Source organism: Vicugna pacos, chromosome 2, assembly GCF_048564905.1.
Source record: "Vicugna pacos chromosome 2, VicPac4, whole genome shotgun sequence".
NCBI classification, from domain to species: Eukaryota; Metazoa; Chordata; class Mammalia; order Artiodactyla; family Camelidae; genus Vicugna; species Vicugna pacos.
The window spans coordinates 103,007,151-103,032,906 of NC_132988.1; the positions used below are offsets into that span (position 1 = coordinate 103,007,151).

The 25,756-nt window shown below is 35.3% G+C and overlaps 1 protein-coding gene across 9 annotated transcripts in view; it reads right to left on the reverse strand.

Moving 5' to 3' along the window:
* The window catches only part of RBPJ (recombination signal binding protein for immunoglobulin kappa J region), a 203,591-nt gene that overhangs the window by 38,222 nt on the left and 139,613 nt on the right, over positions 1-25,756 (reverse strand). For 3 of the 9 annotated variants that reach the window (XM_015241527.3, XM_072945519.1, XM_006207004.4), the window contains exons 2-3: positions 23,358-23,540; positions 3,622-3,660 (exon numbers count right to left, since the gene is read on the reverse strand). In XM_015241527.3, coding sequence (XP_015097013.1) covers positions 3,622-3,660; positions 23,358-23,374 — 56 coding nt within the window. In that variant the 5' untranslated portion in view covers positions 23,375-23,540. Of the gene's footprint in view, positions 1-687; positions 885-3,621; positions 3,661-23,357; positions 23,541-25,756 lie in introns of all 9 variants that reach the window. The other 6 variants (XM_015241525.3, XM_031686816.2, XM_015241526.3 and 3 more) reach the window with 4 other exon arrangements.

Sequence of the window (25,756 nt, forward strand, 5' to 3'; positions counted from 1 at the left end):
CTTCTATCATGTGTCATTTCTCAGTTGGTTTTAATTGACTGATTTTTCTCATTATGAATCACATTTTCCTGCTTTTTAGGACTGATGTATTCTAACCAGATGTTAAGATAATGGATTTTACTATTTTTCTGAGTGTTGGTTATTTTTCTATTTCTTTAAATATTCTTGAGCTTTGTTTTGGTACACAATTAAGTTATCTGAAGACTTTGATCCTTTCAATTTTGCTTTTAAGTTTTGTCAGGTGAAACCAGAGGAGCATTTAGTCTAGCTTAATTTTGCACCATTACTGAAACAAAACCCTTCTGAATACTCTAGTGAATTAATGTGAATTATGAGATTTTTTCCACTCTGGCTACTAAGAACAGGCATAACTCATAGCATTGAGGAAGCTCAAGGAATTCTTTCCTCTGATTCTTGAAGTTGTTGTTACCCACAAAGGTTGATCACCTGCTGATCAATACTCAACTCAAGACTAGAGAGGACCTTCTACATATTTCTGAAACTATGCACAGCTCTTTCCTCTTCAGTTCTCTGCCCTAAGAATGCTGGCCACTTTAGCCTCTCTACATTCCCAGCTCCATTTCCACAACACAAGGTGCTTACTAGGCTCCACCTGGATTCCCCCTCCCTACCTCCTGTCCTGGAAACTTTCTCCAGGCACTGAGCTGGGGCAACTGCAAGGCTCACCTCATTTGTCTCCTGTCTCTCAAGGATCACTGTCCTCTCTTGCCTGTCGTCCAATATCTTGAAAACCGCTGTTTCATATATTTTGTCCAGGTTTTTAGTTGTTTCAGGCCGAAGAGTAATTCCAGTCCCTGTTACTCCATCTTGGCCAGAAGCAGAAGTCCTAAAAGCTACTAAAATTTTCCAAACAGGGAAAACTGCTTGAAGGGTAAATGGAAAATCATGATAAAGTAGATGGGACCTAACTATATTACTGTATATATTTAAGGGGAAAAAATTCCCTTGTATGATATTTATCATCATATTGATTGCTATTTTTATAGAAGTATCCATTAAAGTCATTTATTCATCAAAATATATTTTATTGTTAGCAGTCACTTGAACCTATTGCTGTTGGTAACAAAATAAAAATAATTATCTATTAAATTTTAAATTTCAAAATGCCTATACATGTGAATTAAGCAATTCCAGTTTAATTTCTTCAAGATATATAAAAACAAGTAACTGAAAATACATTTACATGGATCTGTGAGGTAAGTTATATTTTTCTAGCCGACTTGATCAGAAATATTTACAGAACGCCTTAAAATGTTTTTTAAAATTTTGATGTAATTTCAGACATACAGAAGTTACAGAAATAGTACAAAAAATTCCTACTCCCCATTTCTCCAAGACTCTCCAAATGTTAACATTTTACCATATTTGCATCTTATGTTTTTAAAACCATTTAAGAGCACATTGTAGACATAAAGCCTTTTTACCTAAAATACTTGTGTTTATTTCCTAAAAACAAAGATATTTTCTTATACGATCACAATGTAATTATCATTGATATACCTTTATCTACAGATTTTATTCAAATGTTTCCAACTGTCCCTCTAATGTCCTTTCCCCAATAAAGGGAAACGGTGTTGAGAAACTATTACCCTCAAGCCAGAAAGGCTACCAGTTTATTTTGTTCTTTTTAAATTAAATTAAGTTGAGCTGGAACAGGGACACACTATTCATTTACATATTGTATGGCTGATTTAGGGATACAAGAACAGAGCTGAAAAGTCACAACAAACTCAGTGTGGCCCCCAAAACCTAACACGTTGATTCTCTGGTCCGTTACAGAAAACATTTGCCAACTTTACTTTTAGGGTACAAGTAAAATTTGTTACTGGCACAGATTTAGTTGAATTTGTCATGTTTAACTTAGCTTTTTGGTCTCCTTTACTGCGGTATTCCGCAGTCTTTGCTGTTTATTTTACAGAATGCCCTTCCATTTGTGTCTGTCTGATGTCTCCTTATGCTTAGATTTAGTTTATGCATTTCGGGCAAGAACCACCCCAAAAGTGATATGTCCTCAGGATGCATGTGACATTTATCTTTCCTTTGTTAATGATGTTAATTCAGATCACTTAATTGAGATGGTATCTGCCAGGTTTCTTCACTGCCATGTTACTATTTTTCACTTTATAATTAACGCTTACTTCGTGAGAATATGCTTAGACACTATAAAAATACTTTGTTTCTCATCAGACTTTAAACCAGTAGTTTAAACATTCACCAATGATTTTTGTCTCAAACAATTATCACTGTAGTGGCTGCTAAAGTGTGGTTTCCTAGTTCCATCATTCCTTCTACATTTATTAGGTGGAATTCTTCTGTAAAGAAAAGCTATCTCTTCTCCTCCGTTTATTGAGTCATTTATTTAACTTAGTGCAGACTTCCAAACTGTCATTTTATTTTGAGTTTTAATCCATTACTATCATTATTTTTTTAACTGAAGTATAGCTGATTTACAAAATGTTGTATTAGTTTCTGATGCACAGCAAAGTGATTCAGTTATATCATATCTGTGTGTGTATATGTATATTTTTTCAGATTCTTTTCATTATAGTTTATTACAAAATATTGAATATAGTTCTCTGTGCTATACAATAGGACCTTGTTGTTCATATATTTTATATACAGTAGTTTGCATTTGCTAATCCCAAGCTCCTAATTTATACCTCCCACTCCTACCTTTCCCCTTTGGTAACCGTAAGTTTGTTTTCTGTATCTGTGACTTTACTATTGTTATTTATTTTGATGACCAAAGTGCCCATGATTTGTGTGTCCTGGCATGCCCCTCATCATTCTTTGAGGGAAACGGCTTTTCTAATAATCGCAATAATGTGGAAATAACCCAAGTGGCCATCAATGTGAAGTATCAAATAAAGAGCAGTGTGAAGACAATGGAAAACTATGGAAACATTAAAAACAAGGCATGAGATCTACAGTTCACAGAACAATGGCAGAGTACGATACCAGACTTCAAAAAGGAAAAGGCATGTTTATATATGCATACAATTTTCTTGAAAGAGTCTAACAATGCAGGATAGCATTAAGTCTAGGACTGTAACTGTAGAACTGAATGTCTTACTTTTTATTTTACAATCACTGACTGCTAGAAATTTAACAAATCATGTTTAAGACTAATAGTTTTAAATTTAATATTTGTAATTAAAATGTATACTGTAAAAGTATATAATTAGAGCACAGTAAAACATTTAGTCTCATTAAAAATGGATAAAACCTTTCTTTAAAAATTCTTTTCTAAAAGCATTTAAGTATCTTTCAAGTCCCATCTGTAATCAACAAATTGTGATTAGCTAAATGAAGTTAAGACAGAAGAAGCTATCTTTACATTCTAGCCCTTGTTATATTTACTATAATACTCAATATTAATTCTTGAAAGGTTTCATTTTCCCCTTTGAACTGTATCCTCTTGCCCGGTTTTTGTGGGAAGGAAGAGGGGAGACGTGGGGGAGGGAGAATGGGAATAAGCTTCTATGATCCAGATACCATTATTTGCATAATTCTTTTCAAGAACATCTAATACAGTTTCCAAAATAACAGGATCTAACACTTTAATGAAATGTTTAAGTGAAAGACTAATATAATGCTTACCTAGTAAGTCGTTTAGGTGGAGGCCGCTCACCAAATTTTCTGGAAAAAATAAGAAAAAGAAAATTTAATAGGCTGTATGACACTCCACAGTAAGCTTTTTAGGCACCATGAAATCTCCTCATTGATTTATATGCCAACCTACTGAAGACTAGTGTAAAAAGAAATCCTCTAATAAATACCTATACCCAGTAATAACAAAATATATACTCTAAATAAAGTTGTTCCTAAGTAGAGTGGATATAGAATACTTTACAAAAACCAAGAAGTTTAAGACAATCTTTAAATTACTTCTTCATGTATAAATTTAAGAGCAGAGTTATTCTTTTTAAAGAGAAGCAAATTGGGGTCTAGCCAGAATCTACTTAAAGGGTTAAAGTGGTGAAAATTTTAGAGAGAGAAACAGTTAACAAATGAGATAAAACTTTTCAATGAGCATCATAACGCCACTGCCCTCTGCACTAGCTAATAACTCCAACCATCAAGCACCCTTTGGGATCCAACACAGAATTTAACATAGGTTTATCACATGACTAGGAGATCCACTGCACTCAAAATTCAAGTCCAAATTTTGTTTTTTGGTGCTCTGAAATACTTTCAAAATTAGATTAACAACAATGTTGATTAAAATATCTGTCCATATCCTTTTCTGGAAATATCCATTAGGTGACTTCAACAACCATATAGCCTGCTTGTGCAAAATCACTCCTACCCCCATAGAAAACAGGAGGAATGGAACACAGCCATTTGCCTGCTAGGCTTGAACAGCATTTCAAAATGATACATTGTTCTATCTAGGCGCCAACCTAAGGCTAGAAATTTTATAAATGTTGAGATTAAACTGCTTCTTCAGTATATAATAAAGCATCTCCAATAATTGTTGTGTGCAATCTCCATCCTCTCTTTAATGCACACGCATCACATTCCTGTTTATCTCATTAAAAATAATGGTTACTGTATCTATTAGAATGGGGGAAGAATAACAAATTTTTTTTGAGAAAATTTATGAAAGCATTTTGTTCATCATTAACTAAATTCTAATTATTAATTCATATAGGTCTACATATTTAAAACTGTCAAGTTATACCAAGATACTATATGTATCCTACACTTATCAAGATTCACTTTTCCTCTACTAATCTGATGCACAACACACAAAACTTCAAGAATTATCTACTACAGAAAGAAGGTCTATCTTTAAACGTAAGTGACTGAAGAAAATTCATGATGTAGTATTTATTATGCAATCAAAATAACCACTTTTCAAAAGCAGAAGTAACAACAGTCAGCTATCAATTACTCAGAGGCTGATTATAATTCAAAGATTAAGTTGTCTCTCCCTTTTGCAGTAAGGGATGGTGAGATAGGCTGATACAAATTTTTTATCTTTACCTGTAATCTGTTTTTAAAACAAGATGTCTACTGACATATGTGTTAATAACTAAATCAGAAACAAAACTGGATGAACGAAGTTTAGACCACTCTTCTGTAAGACACGTTTCATAATAGGTGCATGGTATACTTAACAATGCAAAAAAATAAATAAATAGATCCTTAAGTACCCTAGGGATACTTCTGATTTTATGAAATACTGAGTTAATTCCTTATTGTAACAGTCGCTGTTATCCAATCTACCGTTTTGATATTGCAGGTTGTCAATCTCATTTGAGTCAACAGGTTTCTCAAATTTTATGCACACTGTGTACAGCAGTTTAAAAAACAATTTGGGGGGGGGAGGCGAGGGGTAGTTAGGTTTACTTATTTTATTTATCTTCAGAAGAGGTACTGGGATTGAACCCGGGACCTTGTGTATGCCAAGCATGAGCTCTACCACTTGAGCTATATACCCTCCCCTCCAAAGCATAGTTTTGATTAAATGTAATAACCAATCCTGTTATATGTTTAAAGGAAAAAAAACTATGATTCTGGCCTTTCTTAAAAAATAACAAGCAAAAGTTAGTTTATATAAAGTTGATTATACCCATGTCCTTCTCTTCTTGTTATATTCTGCACAGTTTTCCCTCAGGTTGGGATTGCTGAACAAAAAACACAAAGCCTATGAGCCACCTTACTCAGGAATGCTCATACAACACTGTAGCTCAAGAAAACTTACATTATCCAAAGTATATGTCTTAAGTATAATTTTAAGCTAGCAAATTCATTTTACTTTAGTTCGCTAGCTTTCCTGTTCTAAGATAACAATGATCTTTTATTCAAAATAGAAATAGCTAGGGAAAATGTTCATTATTCATTCAGCAATTCTATTTTCATATACCTGGCAGTGTGAGGATTTTTAAAAAGTTGCCATCAATCATTAAACATAGTAGTTCCTACCTATAAATAGTACTGAGGTTCCCACATATCTGCCAATCCATTAGGATTTTCAAATAAGTTCTAAAAATTAACCTATAATGGAAAAGAATCTGAAGAAGAATATACTCTCTCTCACACACAAAAATACTGAATCACTTTACTGTACACTTGAAACTAATACATTGTAAATCCAATTATATTTCAATAAATTTTTTTTTAAAAACCTGCATACACTTTACTTAACTTCTTTTTTGCTCATGGTGGAGATGCAATATTGTTTTCTCCCACAACGGATACATTTCCTTCTATATTAACCACATCTGTTAAGGAAGTATGTATGACCACAAATATATTAAGGACAAACACGATAAAGGTTATCAGAACTTCACCATCTTAACACCTTTTCTAGTTAACAGAGTCTTCACACAAGAAAACCAGGTCAAAAATCAAAAGGTGGGGTGCAGAAAGACAAGAAAAAAATTTTTAAATATAAATAATTTAATAATTATACTGCTAGAATATCATCTAGTAACAATATTAAAACTTGGATTTTAAAAGCATGGAGCCGGCTAGAAAAGCAAGCTCAAGTCATATGGGAAGCTATTCTGCCCTTGGGTGTAGAACTAAAAGTAATTTCCTCTATTTTTCTGTATTTCACCAATTTTCTACTTAATGCAGAAATGAAACTAAAATAAATTAACATGATACACTGGTGCACTATTTGCAGGGAAAAAGTAGAAAAGAAAGCATGAATAAACCACTCATAATTAAATCAAATTTTACATCGAATCTGCTGTAAATAGTATATAAATTTTATATCGTTCAAAAAAGTACTGGAATTTTTGAACCATGATTTACGATAGTGAAACAAAAAAGCATTTTGATCAGGGAAAAATAAGGAAACTTGATTTATACCCTCAAGAATCCATACCTGGTCATTCCACCAGTAGAAGGAAATATAGGTGATACATGTTGTCACTATATTCTATGATAACATGTAATGTGAAACATAAAGCAAATGGTACTAGGAAGCTGTTTAGTAATTTACTCAAAAAAATAGAAGAGATTAATTAGAAAGTTACACATCATGTTGTGTGTCCTTGTCTCCAGATTCATTCATTCACCTAGTACAGACCAAGTACAGGTACTTGGTATACAACAGTGAACAAGAGACACAAAATCCATGCCCTTAATGGAACTTACAGGCTGTTAGGATAAATGGACGACACCATTATGTTCAAAGATGTTCATCTATATAATTTATAAACACAAAAATTTTAGAAACAAGTATACTTATTGAACATGACTGAAGAGATAAATATCTGGCCAATTAAAAATATATTTCAAGTAAATGTAACTTTACTTCTCAAAGCATATTCATTCTATATCTATGGCAGGAAACAGCCTATGTATTAATTCACAAAACGCTGAGCAAGACATGTCATCTTTCATCACACTTCAATTGCTAGTTCTGAACCTACTGGTACCTTAAGAACCACATTTAATAAATAGCAATAATGCTCAAAACTTATCAAGGTGTAACTAGTGATCTTGGCTACTGTAACAAAGACAATCAAGGCATGATGCAATCTCCTTAAGGATCACATTTATTAAACAAATAAATGTGTTCTATCAGAAATCCTATGGGACAGACGTCAAAGACACGCCATTCTTGCAGCTGGCCCCATCAACGGAGAAACATGCTCCCCTTCTTACTAACATACTGGGTAGAACATTTGAAAAGCACTGTTTCCTTAATTTTTGAAGTCCCTTTAGTCTACCTTTCCCTTTTCAATTAAGACAACAACAACAAACTTAACTTTGTAACAGTCTATCAGCAGTTTGTAAGAAGCAGGAAGATGAGAAAGATGCAAAGGAGGGGTGACTGAGACCTCAGTCTCCAGCTATTCTCAGCATCTGGCTTTTTAGGCACCTCCAATGTTATTACCAGGTTAGGTTACAGGTGTCTGCCTCCAGTTAATCTGCAACTGCCATGAGCCCCACCACCCAGATAGCACAGCATCTGGCATCCATTAACACTGCATATGAAGATCTTATATAAAAAGTACGTGTCTTAAAATCTATGGTGTCAACAAGAGGGAGCAATGAGACACTGGGCAAACTACTCCAATTTCAAGAGACTGAATGGGACAGACTGATATCAAATGCTTCCTAACATGGCGCGTAAGAGCACAACATCACTTCTCTGATACCACTGACAAATAACAAATACCCTAAATCTAAACGTGAGGAAACATAACCAACCTAAATTGTGGAATGGTGAACAAAATAAATGGACTACACTTTTAAAAGCATCAAGGTTATGAAAGACAAAAAAACTGAGGAACTGGCCCAGATTAGAAGAGACTAAATGCATATGAACACTGAATACAAGACTATCCAGATTTACTTCTCCTATAAAAGGACATTATTTGGACAACTGACAAAATCCACATAAAATGGCAGAATAGAGAATAGGATTATATTAATTTTAATTTCCTGGTTTGGATAACTGTACAGGGGTCACATAAGAGAATGTCTTTTTTTTTTTGAAACATTCATTGTAGTATTTAGGGATAAAAAGGCATGATGCCCACTTACCTTCAAAGTATTCAGGGAAAGAGTGCGTGTGTGTGTATGCATGTGCGTGCAGATACACAGAGGGATAATGCAAATGTGGTAAATGTTAATGACTGAAGTATTTGGCTGAACTTCTTTGTAATATTCTTGCAATTTTTCTGTAAATTGAAATTAGATCAAAATTAAAAAGGCCACAATCAGAGAAGCACTAACCTCCTGATCAAGCTACTGGCCTGACCCTGCTTGCCATAGAACCTGGTGGTGACAAACCTATTAAAAAACATTCATTGGAGGTGACACGTAAGAGACTCTAGGGACAGCTTCCTGGCATATCTCTTATGTTCTCATGTCAGTCTTTTAAGAATCGCTTGCTGTAGATTTGAAGTTTGATAATACCCAGTGCTGGTGTACAAGTGGAGAAACAGGAACTTTCATGCACTGTTGGGAGTTTCAATTTGTGCAATCTTTTTTGAAGACATTTGGTAATATTATAATTATAATTAAAATGCTCATTTCTTTGAATTCCTAGCCATTTCTATTCTGGAAATTTATTACATGGGTGGACAATTTGTGACTATGCAAAAATTCATATAGAAAGATATTCAATAGAGCATCCTTCGTATTAACAAAAAATTTTAAATACATGTGTACAATAAGGAAGAGTGCTGGTAACACAGAGCACCTCCCAGTCATGCCCATATACATCACTCTCTCCCACCCCAAAAAAAACTATCCTGTTGGATGAGGAAATGAGATGTACATTTTCATACTCCCTACCCAAGTGCATAGATAAAACAACACACACATACATACCCCCCCCTACACACAATTATTAGTGCTAACGGGCAGCAGCAAAAATTCTATTTTGCTCTAGAATGCATTGTATAATTTGACTTGTTTCATTAATTACTAAGTTTGGCTTAGGTAAACAGCAAAATAAAATTGCAATATCTAAGTATCAATTAAGGCCACTCACAACAAGTCTAGAATACAGGTGGCTTAAAATAAAAACAGAGAAAGGCATGTAAGTTAAGAATTTACACCCCAAAATTGTCTCAGTACAATTTTACTAGCTGAAACATTTTAGAAAAAAATATGCCAGACTCAAATAAAGAAATTTACACCCTTATGGAAAACATGTACTTCCACAAACGAAAATACAATACAATCTAAAGAACTTTAAAGAAGTTCCAATCTTAAAACCGTCTATTTAGTTTTTGCTAAGAATTCAACTTTTGCTAAGAACTCCTTCAGACACCTCACTTGATCTCATACACTCCCTTAAGGCAGTATTTAAGAGGTGAAAAGTGTCATCTGATGAGAGCACACAAAAAGCCTGTCACAAAAACAAGTCATGAAAGAGGCAGCCATGTATTGTGGGAAGGGCATGGACTCAGGGACTGGGTTGCTTAAATTCAAATTCCACCTTAAATGCAAATTAGTGGAAGTTAATTAAACTCTCTGTATTTCAGTTTTCTCAACTGAAAACACAGATAAAAGTATGTCCACATAGGATTCTTCCAAAAATTTAAAAGGTTCCTAAGTGTACAGCACCTAAAAGAGTTCTAGGCACTGAGTAAACACTTGATGAAACACCTTTACTCCTTCAGGGCTGGGTTACTGAGTGATATTTACAGCAATATGGTAAAACTGAAATAAACCCCTTAAAACAAATACATATTTATAGGCCTGTAAAAATAAGTATAATTAATCACACATATCATAAGAGATTAATAAGATCCAGAATATGTAAAGAACTCCTACACAGACATAAAAAATAAACTTATGGTTATGGGGGGAAGGGGAGAGGAATAAATTGGGAGTTCAGGATTTACAGATAATACATACTATATATAAAACAGATAAACAACAAGGTACTACTGTATAGCACAGGGAACTATATTCAATACCTTGTAATAACCTATAATGAAGAATAATATGAAAAGAAATATATATATATATATATATATATATATATATCTGAATCACTATGCTGTATGCCAGAAACTAACACAACATTGTAAATCGACTATACTTCAATTAAAAAAAAAGAACTATTATAATTCAAGAACAAAAAACCTTGAAAACCTGATTTAAAAACAGGCAAAGGATGTGAACAGACAGAAGATATATATATCTTAAAGAAATATATGAATGGCTCATCAGCACATAAAAGAAACTCAACATTACTAATTATAAGGGAAATGCAAATCAAAGCCATAATGATACCACTCCGTACCCATCAGGATGACTATTACTGAAAATAACAAGTGTTGGTGAGGATGTGGGGAAATCAGAACTCTTGTACCTTGCTAGTGAAAGTAAAATAGAATGGTGTAGCCACTGTAGAAATTAGTATGGCAATATTAAATGTACATTTACTACAGGATCCATCAATTCCACCTCTGGGTATACACCCCCAAAAAATCTTTTGAAATGTTCCTTCCAACCCTAGTAAAGCTTTTTTAAAAAAAGGAAAGGAGAGGAGAGGTGAGAAAGGGGAAGAAAAAGGGAATGGGAATGGGAAAGGAAGAGTAACAAAAGTAGAAAAGACATTTTTTCCCCTTATCTAAAATGGAATTTAGAAAGCCATAAGGTATAACCATCTATAACAGGATTCCATCACCTGTTCTCCTTGGGTTCTCTTCTTGAAAATATATGCAACATTTTGCATATAGTACATTTCTCTGGGAAGGTGTCCAGTTACCTGCTAACCACTCTTCAGGACAGGTGTTTGGCACTAAGATAGGTCAGATCCCCAAAAGTGACCATCAATGATTTCTGGTAGGGAAGCTTGGCTATAGCAGAGAGGACACTTTTAGTGAGGAAAGATACGAGGAAGATAAATAAGTTAACATTTCACAAGGCCTCTCAGAGAACTGCTTCCACAGAATTAACAAACTATGGAAAAATAGGTAATTTTCAGTTTTAAAAAAAACCTACTAAGCCAGAAGACCTTGCAATTTTAAAGCTGGACTCAATATAGAGTCCTAACACCCTACAAATAAAAATTTCCAAGCAACTGATGAGGAATCAAAGGATTAAAATTGGTGGAGAGAGGCCAGGCATTATATGTATGCTTCCGTCATAGGAAGAAAATATGAGTAAAGAAATATTTCCCAGTAAAAGTTAGGCTCAGTGGGCCTCTCCCTAAATTAATCCTGGTTCAGCCTGTAGAATGGAACAGTCTCAGAATCGACACCATGCAATTAGGTGGTACCTGAAGGCTCAGGACTTTTCATTAATAAAAGTACACCTGAGAAAACAGTAAAACTGCTAGACCTTTGGCAATAGTTTAAAGTATATGTTTGTTGACTTGAGATTATTACTGCTGATGTTCAAAAGGCGTAAAAATCCTATACCCCTACAAATGTGAACAAATGTGTACCAAAAGACATGAATAAGAATCTCCACAGCATCATCAGACATAATAACCCCAAATCAGAAACCCAAATGACCACTGCCAAAGCATTAGATAAATCACAGAATTAGACAACAGAGTCTTATTCAGCAACGAAAATGAACAATCATTACAAATTCAGTAGTGTTGGTTACTAGCAGAAGCCAGATTCAAAAAGGTACAAAAAAAAAGATTCTATTTATATAAAATTAAAAAAATTTTAAAAAGCAAAATGAATCTACAGTATTTACCAAGATACAGGCTACCGCTGGGAGGAGGGTGCCGACAGGAGGGGCTGTAAGAAGGGCTCCTGAAGAGCTAGTAATATTCTTCGTCTGTGTGATGGTCACACATGTATATTCACTTTATGAAAATTTAATTTATTGCACATTTATGATTTGTGTGCTTTGCTTTTCTGTATATATTTCTAGATATATAAATATTTAAAATTTTTGAATGAATGATCAGTTTTGGGAAAAAAGCTCTTCCCTAGATTTTACTCCTATTATCTTCAAATTTTATTTTAACATCAAAATCTTAGAAAGCAATGATTTCTAGTCGTTGGCTGCACCGTTTCAGAATGTATGTATTTCATACCAAGAAAAGCTATATAAGGATATAAGTCCTGAGAAAACTGGTCTTCTCTCCATCCAAATAGCAGATCAAAATTTCCAACAATCTTCTCCCCTACTTAGTAAGCAAAAAATTAGGATCAACTGTGGTCCTCTGTTTGGCAAATCATCTATCACAAGAATATGCATTTTTTAAAAATTACTAATTATGCAGTGTCATGGGAAAATGCTGACTGTGTACTAGGATTAGAATGTTCCTACTGTTAATTTTTGAACTGGCTTCCTTTGCCTATCTCAACTAAAACCAAGATGAAGAGGAAGGAGAGAGAACAGCATAATTTTTTCCCCACGTTCTCATTCCTTTGTTTGGTCTTTAATCATTTAACACACATTTCAGTGTCTATTGTATGCAGGCACTGCAGCAGACACTTGGAACATACAGCAGCAAATAAGAAACATGGTCCCTATCCATACAGAACACACCACAACAGCAACATGAGGCTACATGCTATGCATGCACATTTCACTTCAAACATGTATCAGTCTTATTAAGGTAGGTGCTATTATCCTCATTACACAGATGAGGAAATCGGCTGAGAAACTACCCTGCCCAAGTTCACACAATGGTAAATTTGGTTCAAAATGTAACAAGAGTATAATGTCCATGATTTTCCAAATACTCTGTGTCAGAATTTAATTACAGTTCAATTCTGGATACTAACACGTGAAGAGGGTACCCAGGGCATGAATTTTTATGACATGCTGTAAAGTACACTACCTGATCCTAAAACCTTCTATGATGTAGTATACACTTGCTTTGCTTCAGTGAGGGGTCAACAAAAAATCTGAGAATAACTTTTTTCATTACCCTCCCAATATTTCAGCTACTGACTAATTTTTATAAAGGTAAAGGATAAATTTTTCTTTGATTACTAGAAAGTGAAAAAATTGTTTTCTAGAGCTATAAAAACACAAAAATCAGGAAACCTAAAGACACCTGCTGTGGGAGCCATACCTCTACTACTGCATACATGTACATAAACAGGCACACATGTGCACATAAATGTCAAAAATCTGACAATTATTCTTGCATATGCCCTGCACAAAAACAGTATGTTACATTGCTCATGACTAGTGTTTATACTATCAATTCTAATTCTGCGAAGTACATTTTTTTTTTGAGTTGAAAAGGACCAAGAATACACAGACTTCTTCAGTTTTCTGTTGGTAAAAACTATGAAAACACAATACCAGCCCCAACCTCCATCAAACTATTTTTGGCCAGTTTCTTAAACAGCCAACCTCTAACACATAGTTTGGAATTCTAAAGTATTTAAATTCATCAGTCTGGCTGCCTTTCATTTTCCTTTTAAATAATGCAGACCAGAACATTTATGGATGTATAGCCCAAATAAGGTCTAATTCATAAAGCAAAGGGTATGATTTAGGTTTATAAGGAGGTAAACTGTTTCAAAGAAGCCTGATCCTAAGGGAAAAAAACAAAAGATGTCAATTATCATTTTAAAACATGCAAAATAGGGCAGTGAAGGGAGAATACTTAATAAACAAAAATAACAAAATGATCAAAATTCTTATGTTCAGAACGGGGAAGAAAAGATTTCCAGAACGTTTTTTATAACACCATTGCATGAATAAGGAAATGCCTTTCTGCCTGAGTGTTTATATCCAAAACAATACATTTCTTTTGAACTGTAACTTAACTTTCTGTTATCATATGTCATATTACAATAATCAAACCTATATTTGTGGTAAAGCCAAAAACCACTGTGAAGAAGTGGTCTTAACCACAATGCAAAGCTTATGAATGGCTTTCTGCCAAAGTGTATCTGAGCCATTAACCTGTCATGCTACTTTCATACACTGCTAGGACCAAAGGAGCAGGCCCAGCAGCTGGTATCTGCTCATGCAAGCCTCACAAGGGGCCGCGGGGCTCTGCAAGGGGAATACACAGCACAGGGCACAGAAGTTGACGGTAGGAAATTTGATGGGCAAACTGCTTTGCATGGGGTGGGTGGTACTACAGGCAGCCTAATAATTCCACAATCTTCTGAGGAGACTTGGCTCGGCACAGGCAAAAGAAAGATTCTGAATTGAGAATCACTGAGAAGTGACTAAAAGTATAGATCATCGGTAACCTGGAGTAAAGCACTAGAACAGGCGGCAAAAGCCTTGGGAGTCTGACAGCGGCAGAGAGGAAAACAAGGCAAGACTCAAACAGGTACAGCCTTAACAGTCACAGCTTGGGCCACTCATGCTGTATATTTACTTGGTATTTCGCTGTGCTGACTTTAAACTACGCAAACTGCAAAGCTGTTGTGGTGTTAGTTAATTTACTAGTTAATTGGCTAGTCAACTGCCCTACATCAGACTGTCAAACTAGAAAATAGGAGGGGAACAGTTTTCCTTTGAAGGTGAGCTGCTTCAACGTAGCAACTTAATTTTTAACATTCTCTCACCAACTTCCACACATGCACATTCCCTAAAGACATGTGGTCTCTCTTCTCTGCTGTACTAGTATTACTGAACTTCCCCCCTCATTTTTGCCTTCCATCACAAGCAATTCATTGGCGAATGCTGTCAAGAGCATTCCCAAATTATCTATATCTCCACTCCCTGATTCCACAGACAAGCACATAGCAACAAACAGAATACATCTGCTTATATATGTTCTCATTTAACTCTCATTAACAATCCTGAGACAGGCATTATTTCACATTTAGAAGGGAAAACTAGAGCTCAAAAAGTCATAAGGTAGGGCTTTCCCCTACTTCTGATTACACACTGATCATTACTAAGGTTGAAGATTATATATAAATATATAAGGAAGCCACGCTCTAGTGTTTGAACCATGTATCTTCTTTGCCTTCACAAAATATTGACATTTCCCCCTCTACTTCACTGATAAATTAATGCCTGTTTGATTTTTTCATTAAACAAACCACCTGTCACGTGAAAATTTATTTAAATGTTTTAGAAAAACAACTTCTTAACCTGTAAACTATTTCTCAGCAAACCAGAACTATTGACTCTCAAAGATGAAATGCTGTACTAATCCAACTAGGGAATATGAAACAATGCCATAAAGTTAAGTAAACCAGGAAAATCTGATTGTTTTAACAACTCTATAGCGATTAGTCAAATCCAGAGCCTTTAAAGAATTAGAAGTATCCCAGTAATGAAGAAAATGCCAACCTGTTCCCACAATAAACTGGAGAGGCACCAGGGATTTTTTGGGGGTGGGGCCATAACTTTCATGCTGGACAAATTTTCTTTTAATATCAGAAGCGTATGTTAGAGAAATACATCCAAAGCTATATGCTTGTATAATTCACATTAAGGTTGACTCAACTGCACATAATATTAACATCACGTTTTCAAATACAAGCCTGTATACAGTATATGCTCACCAAACAAACGAACTATAATAACGGCAAGTCATCTGTCAAAAAAAGACACTAAAGCAAAAAACTGTCATGAAATCATAGTTCTTAATTATTTAGACCAACAATTTTGAATTAACCAATGATTATGAACAAACTGATCTGAAATGTCTAATAAGTTATTTTCTACAATAGAGGAAAAAATTACAAACTGTCCACCAAATGAGCTGGTACTAACGTCACAAATTTTATGAGGAGAAAAAAGGAATTAATTTTACCAAGTCCAAAGAGCTAAAATGATGATTAATTTTCTCACCTTAATGAAACTATCTACTTTTCCCATGAAGAATGCCCTGCAAAGATACCATGCTATAGATAACTGCTGTTGGTCCACAATAGCAATGTACTTTAATGAGGCATGCTGACACTTCAAAAAAGTGATAACCCACAGTGTTGACAGATTCTATTAAGAAGTGGTATCAAGATCTAAATGGGGCTACAAACAATACAGCTGAAAAGAGGTCCTTAGAAGTTTATGTTCTTTTATGTAGTTTCGTTGAGTCTAAAACTAATTGTTAGGAAAACTTGCATACACCAGGAGCAAGTCTTTAGCAATTTCACCCAGGCAATTTTTTATAATAACAAGAATCAAAAGCTAATATAAGACCTATTGTGTATAAGCAAATATTAATGATGCTGTTAACAAATTAACTCCCTGGGCTCTTTAAATGATAGTGTCTCCTAGGTATGAAGGATAGTTTAAGACTGAAATTAAATCCTTCATTCTAAGTATAAATTTGAACTTTGGAATGAAAATTAAAGTCAAAGGAGAGTCATTCTAACTTTTGATTTTTTTTTTCTGGTTATCCACCGATGCCTTGATTGGGTCCTAGTATTCCTCAAGAAATTAAGCCTGCTAGTCAGGCATTATACTCAACAAACTGTTTATTCTGAAAGAGGAATACTACTTTGTCCTGGGTCAGCCCTCTTCACTCTTGGACAACTTCCTAGGACCTACATTCTATGCTATTTTCATAGCATCCTCATTTCTCACGTGGGTTGCCAGGTTCTCAGACTCAAAAGCACTGTTCACATATTATTCTAAATAGTAGGAATTTAGAGTTAATGTTCTCATTTGCTCAGGTTGCATGTAAATGAGGGAGAAGGAGAGGTGAGTGTTAGAAAAAAAAAAAGAAGAGAACGTCAGAGTGCAAGAGGTCAGTAAAAAAGGAGAAAAGACTGCTGGAAGAAGTGTTACAGTCACTAAGTTGAGGAGACATAAAAGAGAGCAATGGAGTGTCTAGTGGCCATAAAAGGGCAACTGTCCGCCTCCTAACAAACCAAATCTGGTCAATTCCAAGTATGGAAATGTTTTACTTCAAATACAGAGCTTTTCTTCTGTGAGATAGGAGCATAGCTTCTTTCCCTATAAAAAAACTCATACTTGGATATCTCCCATTGTGAAAAAATCTACTGAATTGCTCTAATCAAAAAAAAACAAAAAACAAAAAAAAAAACCTCCAGCCCTCTCATAGTTATTCTAGAGCTTCAGTTTCCACATTTGTAAAATAGGAAAGTTAAGTGTAAAAACCTGGAGAGCTGGCTGAAGACTGAAGTAATCCACTAAAATACGTGGAGAGGGGCATTTTGTAAAAGCTGTACCTGCTAAAATGCTAGCTATTATTACATATACAGATTTTCTTGGCCTTTAGATTTACAAACCCCAACTCACTAAAGAGCTAACCAATGACAAAATTGTACATATTAAGATCATCTCAAAATAAGAGTACTTCCTTATGTACCCACTCATTCTCTCCATTTCTAAATTAAAACATTGATATTAAATAAGAGAAAGGCCTGTTCTGCCAGGAGAGGACAGATGTATGTGTTAAGAATCTAATACTATCAAAAAGTTAATTCATTCAACAAATATTTGCTAAATACCTGCTATGACTAGTCACTGTCCTGGGGCTGAGGATACAGAAGTCGACAAAATAAAATGTAAATAATGTGGGGATGGGGGGTGGGGAGGGAAGACTGGAAATTGGCTCCCTGCAGAGGAAACTACAGCTTTTATTTCAAAAGTGAATGCTTTCAGTGGATTTTATCTGCTCCAAGTCACACTTGTTTTATGTATTTATGTTACCTGCCTCTGCCCAGTCCCTAGGCTAGAATTTCTCACTCACAGAAGTTTTTTCACAGGAATCTGAATAAAAGAATTTTAATAAAATTAAATTTCATGCACTTAATTAATCTAGCTGCCTAGCTGCTACCACCAGCACTTCTACATACATTTTTAAAGGATGCATGCATGTATGTACATACGTATGTATTTATTTATTTATTATTTATTTTTAGTGGAGGTACTAGGTATTGAACCCAGGACTTCATGCATGCTAAGCAGTCACTCTACCATCGAGTATTACCTAATCCCTTCTACCTACATTTTGAATCACCATCATCTACCCATTACTGTGATAAAACACAAAAGCACTCAATCAAAATAAACGCTTTGAAAACGTTTTCTGTCCTATCCCCCTCCCCAGGAAATCCACAGGATTCCTTACAACAAATAACTATGGGGCAGGGGAAAAGGAGGCACTTGTCCTTTCTGAACACCATCTGCTAAAGTAGCACATTTTCAGTCATCGTTTTTAAAGATGACAAGTTGCCTTACTAGCTGGTAGAGCAGCACCGGCAGACGTGTCGGGGTCGGCTAAAGCTGCCATCACTCCATTTGCAGTGCCCTCCTCCGCAGCTGTGGGCGCCTCGCAGAGCTCACTCGTGAGCAGCTGGACTGTAGGACCCTAGCTCAGGGCCACCTGGGCTCCATAACCGAAGCTGCACTCCTCACGGATGCAGCAAGTTCAGCATTCCCAGGAAAGAAGGCATCCACATCTTCCTGCTCATCTACACATTTTCCCCATAACCCCCTAACAGTTCAACAGAACAAGATCAGCCAACCTCACTGTATTTTTCAAAAGAGATTTTCTGATTTTCACAACAATTACTGACACAGCATATTCCACTTTTCAATTAGGTTCATGCTTGAGATGGGTTCCAAAGTACTCTTTTATTAGATACCCCAGATCCCAAAGACATGCAAAATACTATTGTTTCTCAAAGTAATGAAATACAAATTAGTCAGAGAAAGGGGCTAATTCTAATACTACCATTTACTCAAAAGATTTTTTAAACCTTTTATTATCATCAGAATCTAAAATATCTTTTAAAATACTTTCAAAGCAGTTAATCTTCATTCTTAGAGGGTGTTTTTGAGTTTTTAGTAACCAAATGCATACTGGAGCCATATCTAATAATTAACATAGTAATTTATGAAAATGTGCTTACTTCAAAACCTAGATGTGTGATTGGGGTTCTGCCTTTGGCCACTGATCTTGGTTCTGGGCCAACTAAACTAGAATGTAGTTTCCTTTTAAACTACATTTTAGGAGGAAAAAAATCTCTGCAAGAAAAAGATGACAGGTTGCTTTCGTGCTGATGACCAAAGTAAATGGGACACAGTTGTGAAGAAACAAATGCCAGTAAGGTGAAAACATGAAACCCTGCACTCAGCAGGATAGCAGCATGAGGCAGAGTGACGAAGCCGGGAGTATACACGACAAATAATGATGAAAAGCCAAGCAGTGCTATCGATACTGGTAGGAAGAGTTGGACAGTCTGGGAGAAGACCACGACTAGACAGTGGCTAGAGGAGCTTGGGGAAACAGTAACAGACGAAAGAGAGTCAACTCTCCCATTCTCTGAATCCACAGGTTCCTGTTCTCTGCCTGCATCACTAGCAACATTGTGTCTGTACTCACTGATGCAAAGACAAGCAAGCATCCATCCCGAAAGTAGTTAACCCACTGGTGTGCGGGGTTGGGGGCTGCTTTGCATACCTTCTTTTAAAAGATCATTTCTAAGTTTAGTATCTTACAGTCAATTCAGAGCAGGAACTATGTATGTCTGACTCAATTTCCAAAACTTGGAGAGAAAGATGAATTGTGCTTATTATCTTTTAACCTCTTATTTTGGCAAAGATTTTTTCCACTTTTCAACTCCCAAGTGTAGAAAACTAATGTACAAATTCCATTGCTATGAAACAATTTACCAGAAGTCTTCATTCTCCTGTTTTCTAGGGAGGAAGAACCTGTATTTCAAACACAATCTTAAAACACACATATGCTGACACTGCCCTACATTGAAGTTTTATTTTTTAATAATCCACCAGAAACTCTGTGATCATATTCAATAAATCTATAAAGCAAGTGTCTGCTGTTATGAGGACACTATAATACGCAGAGGTACGAATCCAAGAAAAATAATATTTTAAATATTATCAAAATCCTCACAAAAACAGAAGCTCTAACATTTGACCACCTTAAATACTTGTAACATATCTGATTTATGGGGGTTTTTTTTGCAACATTAAACTTCATATTTAACTTCTCAATTAAAGAAGTACCAATTAATGAAAAAGTCCTAAGATAGAAGGAACGGGAAAATGCAGTAGGTGGGTTTTAGTGTGTATCATCACGTTTTTGCACGTTTTCATTGCACAGGTCACCTTAATCAATGCAAAGAAATTCCTCTGCAACTAGGAAATACTATAAATTTCTTACCCATGAGCCTTTAAAGTATTTATCAGGGCAAGCATGTGCGCGTGTTGCACGCACCCCCCCCCAATAACACAACAAAAAACAAGGTTTCATAGCTAATTAACTGTTCCCTTCCATCAGAGATAAAACTACTGAGCTAATAATCCTGTTTTAGGTATCTGAAGTCTTCTCTGGCTGAGAGCAGTTGGCAATATAGATTGATAAGACTGAGTCTCCCAGTTTCCCAGTTGAGCATTACTAGAACTTAGGTTTGCAATCCAGTACGCGCACATATCCTAGAAACATAAGTTTTACAAAACTTCATTGTGTGACACATTCATGACATTTTCCTATTCTGTTCTTTTCTGCTTCATTTAATGGGATGGGGAAAGGAGAGGCAGCAACTTATTAAACTGACTCCAGAATGGCTGCCACTGGCAGTTTGAAAACCACTGAGTTGATTAACACCAGAATGCATGCCAAGGGGCAGTATACTGGATTACTCAGCTGGATAAAACGGACTTGGTTAATGCTGCTCAAAAGCTGCAGCTATTATGTTCTCCTTTTCTTCTCCACTCCTCAGATAATTCTCCTGTAATAACCTTCACTTCAAATGGAAAGGATGGTAGGGGTATCCTTGAAGGCAACACAGAGAGTATGATATGTACCATTAGAAGCCACAGACTGGAACCTATCCTGATCACTTCTCAGCAAAGCAAAACAACATAGAACTAATACCACTTCTGAGGGACATCTGAGACATGGCAGGCATACACTTTAGTGGAACTAAATCCAATCAACATATATATAGTTGTGTATATATTTTGTTTATTTCGTATTTTTAAAAAATGAAACAGAAGTTTAAAAAAGTACTCCTTTTTACATTCACTGCACTGATATTTTATTTTCTATTATAATACATGTCTTAATGCTGATAATAACACAATAAATCAATTTCTTGATCCACTAATGAATGGGTTGAAACCTGCAATTTGAAAAACACAGCTTTAGAGGACACACAAACCTACCTAGCAGGATAAGAGGACCACAGGTACATTACCAGTCTCTAGTGGCCACCTTCTTTTACTGATGAGGAAAAGCTCAAATATTTGAAAACATCAGCAAAGAATGACTTTTTATTCAACTCTAGGAAGATCATAAAAGAAAGTATGAGACTCAGGATAAGAAAAAATGTAATAGCATCATACCCCCCAAAAAGAGGTTCCTGATCTGGCATTTAATAATTATCACCACTGTTAATCTAACACTGACTTCTTGCATGCTCAATCCTGCACTAAGTATGTGTATCACTTATTTATATGTATATATACATACATACACACATACATAAAATGCAATATATAAATTATATGCTTATGGTATTCTATTTTTAATATATGAATTTATATTTTTTCCACATCATCCTTACAACCTGTCAAAACAAAGTATTGCCAGATCTGAAACACAGGTTGGCTGGCCACAGAATCTGAGCTCTTAACCACTAAGCTACAACTCTTTCAAAGGGAAAGGAGTTCCCTCCCACCTCTGGCTGTACATCAAGAATCCTCTGTGGCATTAAAACAGATGCCCAAGTGCTATGCTAAAAGGATTTTTTTAAGTTGAGGTGGCAACTATTACAGAGAACTATATCTATACATTGTAAACTATGTATAAATATCATCTCCAACTCATATCAGAAAAGATCTTTTTGGAGGAAAAATTCTGTTGTATTCGACATAAAATACCTAGTTCAACTTGATTAATAGGTAGTTGACTTCACCTTGAACTTAACTAGACCACTATTATTATAGTTTACAATTTAGTATAAAGCAGTTTTGTCTTAGGTTTAATAACTAAATTCCATTAAGAATTTAACTGCTGACATGACAAAATGATCTTAACATAAGGTAGCCTAAGTGATAAAAATTACAGACTATACAAGTGTATTTCTATTAAATTTATACACCCATGATTTAATCTTTATCTTCCCAATATATTTTCCTTCATTACCTAAAAGATAAAGAATTCTGAATCTAATGTAACATTAATAAACTCAGCATTCTTCCTGGGTTGATTCACTTCCACCACCCTTAAGAAAACACTTGGTAGCAAGTACACGGTACAAACTTAGGAAGTTTCCAAGGTTCTGAATAATTAAGAAGTGGTTTTGACTATATCACTCAAATAAAATGCTATGAACATAAAAACCTTAAAAGATCTGATGGTTAGGTGGGTAATGTGAAGCCTAGAATTACCGCTACTAGCAACCACAAGTAACAGTGGGACTACATACCACAAACACATAAAGGATTAATTGCATACGTATAAAACAATAATCACACAACTAATAATCACTCATTTTCCTCTCAGTAAAAATTCTTTGTAAAAGAAAAAAAGCAAACTATTAATGGTCCAAGTAAAAATTATTTTGTTTGGTCAAATTAATATCTCAACTGAAGAATTTATCCAATTACTTCCTGTTTAAGCTACCACAAAATGACAGCACTGCAGAGAAACTAGTCTATGATGTAAACCAGAAATATAATTACAGACTAGCACATGAATAATCCCTGAACTATTTGGTCAAAGAAATTATAGCCCCAAACTATTAAAATCTAGGGAAAATATCTACCCCAGTTCTCCTATAACCGTATCTCAAAAAGGAAAAGAAGAAAAAGAAAAAAAATTTTAAGAAATCACTCAAGCTTGTGATATGTGGTTTTTTAAAACAAAAAATACTTGCATTAAACCTATATCCACATTTGCAATCTAAATATTAAAATATCTTAAAATATGTGATAATTAAATATAGAATCATGAGCGTTCATTCTACCCATGACCTTGGGGTCACTGGAAGGTTTCTAAAGCATACCTTTTAATCCACGCCATGGTACTTCAAGAACATGTTAAGGTAAGCCACAGGCTGGAACACTTCGATGCACCTCAAAACACCTCAGCCAGTGTATCTGTATCATTCTCCTTTCCTTTTGAGATCATAATGGTTCCGAAGAACTACAATGCTTCCATTTGAATGATAGTTTCATAATTTCAATAACTTAAAAACAAAAACAAAAAATAAGGACTTAAGTGTTGTTATGTTAAGCCACTAGTGCGCTGTGTTAACTGCTCCCATGACTAAGAAAAACAAAGCAGCTGCTGCTACTACTACGTAACACTGTCATTTCTAATGTGACCCGCGTGTGAACGAGGAGGAGTGCATGCTTAGTGGTCAGAGTGGACAGCCTTTGCTTTTACTGAGGTCTATCCAAAGCCCACAGATCTCTTTGCCCCAACTGATTCTTCAGTTTTCCTCTCAAGGAATGAAAATAACCTAAAAGACAGGTCTGAACACTTGATAGGTGCCAAGTCCACCTCGACTGACCAACTATTCTACTCTGTTTTGAATGAGAGCTGGAAATCACCCACATACCTGTATAAAAGGGAATCTGTTAACAGACACCACAGGGATTCCTTCAAACAATGTCACTTCTGGTGTTAATATTATTGACTCATTTTAATTCCATGGAAGTCATTAAGTTGTAAGGAGATTCAGTTTCTAAAGCTTGCTTCTATGAAGAGCATGCATATAAATGAACAGATAGATGGCTATCAGGTTTTAGTGCTGCTCTGTGATTGCCTTGGCAAGTTACCTGGTTCCTCCTTCCTCTTCCTCCTCATCCCACTACACCTTTCTTACATAAAACCATTAAAAACATCATTGTTTAAATGATACAGTAAGAATTCTACGTATCACATTTTAAATATGAGAACTCACTCTACTTTTGCTTCAAATTTGACCCTCGAGTTACAAGAAAGAAAGAATACGCAACTACACAAAGGAAGTAAAACTGATAAATTATCAGTAATACACACGTCCATTCATGTTGTAAAGCAATTAACATTACTTTAGGCCGACTGATAAGGAAATTTTTAATAAAAGCAAGCCATAAAAAGGGCTTCTAAGGAAAGAAAGTAGCTGGGAGAGGTTTGTTATACTCCGGGTTTGTGGAACAGCTTGTGTAAAGTTTAACAGTCAGGAATGGAAAATGACAAAAGTTTCCCAGCTAAAGCTAAAAGTATGTGCTAAGGAGAAAGAGAAATTATTTCCTGTTTGAAAGGGTAGATTCAACTGATGAAAACCTCTCAATTTCACTGTCAGAAAAATTACACACTCCTGAGATTTAGATTTATTGCACATTGTGGGGAATGCAGATTACAAAATGTAGGTCACTCTTCAGAAAGCTGGTAATGGTGGCAGAACTGCATATAGGAAAGAACTCTACAGGGTAGGTGGGAAGAACTAATGAAGAACAGAAACAAGGGCCCTGGTCCAATGAAATAATTGCAACCACAACCATCTTTTTAAACTGATCATTTTACCGCTTTAGAACAACCCCCTGACCCTAACCCCTCCAAGCTTAAAACCTTTCAAAGCCTCTTTAACAATGCTACAATCTCCTGGAAGGACACTCAGGCTGTTTCCTATATTCTGCTGCTCCAAATAAATGCATCCTAAACACAACTATCAGGTTAATGCTCCTGAAGTACAGCTCCTCCCTTGCACATAAATAATGTTAGCCACTGGGAAATAAGGTAAGATATAAATACATTAGATAATAAAGAAAAGAATAAAAGCCTCAGTCTGCAGCACTCATTATCTTTTAGTTTTCAGAACCTGTTCTACAGGAGAAAACTGACACTCTGTGGTCAACTTACTGATCCAAGAAAACATGCAACATGAGAAAAGTACTAGGACTTAAATTTAGATCCTATAGCTTTAATTTTAGCACTTTTTCTACAAAATATTGCTGTAAAATATCGTTGGGGGATAGGGGTGTACTGGGGCCAACAACTGTTGACAATATGCCAAGAACCATGCTAGGCTTTTAGCATTATTTTATTTCATCCTGATTCACCACTCATTAAAATTGACTAGTTGCCTTTTTTCCCCCCTGCAGTTGAGGGGGTTGAGGCTCACAGAGATTTAGTACTAATCTGTTTAACATAATGCATCAGAGACTGAAAGTGGTGGATCAGATACTTCATCACACACGTCCAACTCAAAATCCCACACTGCATATGCTGCTATGCCAAGCTATCTCCCAGAAGCAATGAGAAATCAAACCCAACACTTAAGCTTATTTTTCAACCTGGCTGATAAAGCAATAATCTAATTTTATAACACTTCTCATTCAAATGTAGTTAATATACATAAGACAGATTTTTGGTTATGGTTTAGCAAGAGACTGTGTGTACATTCACTAACACCAC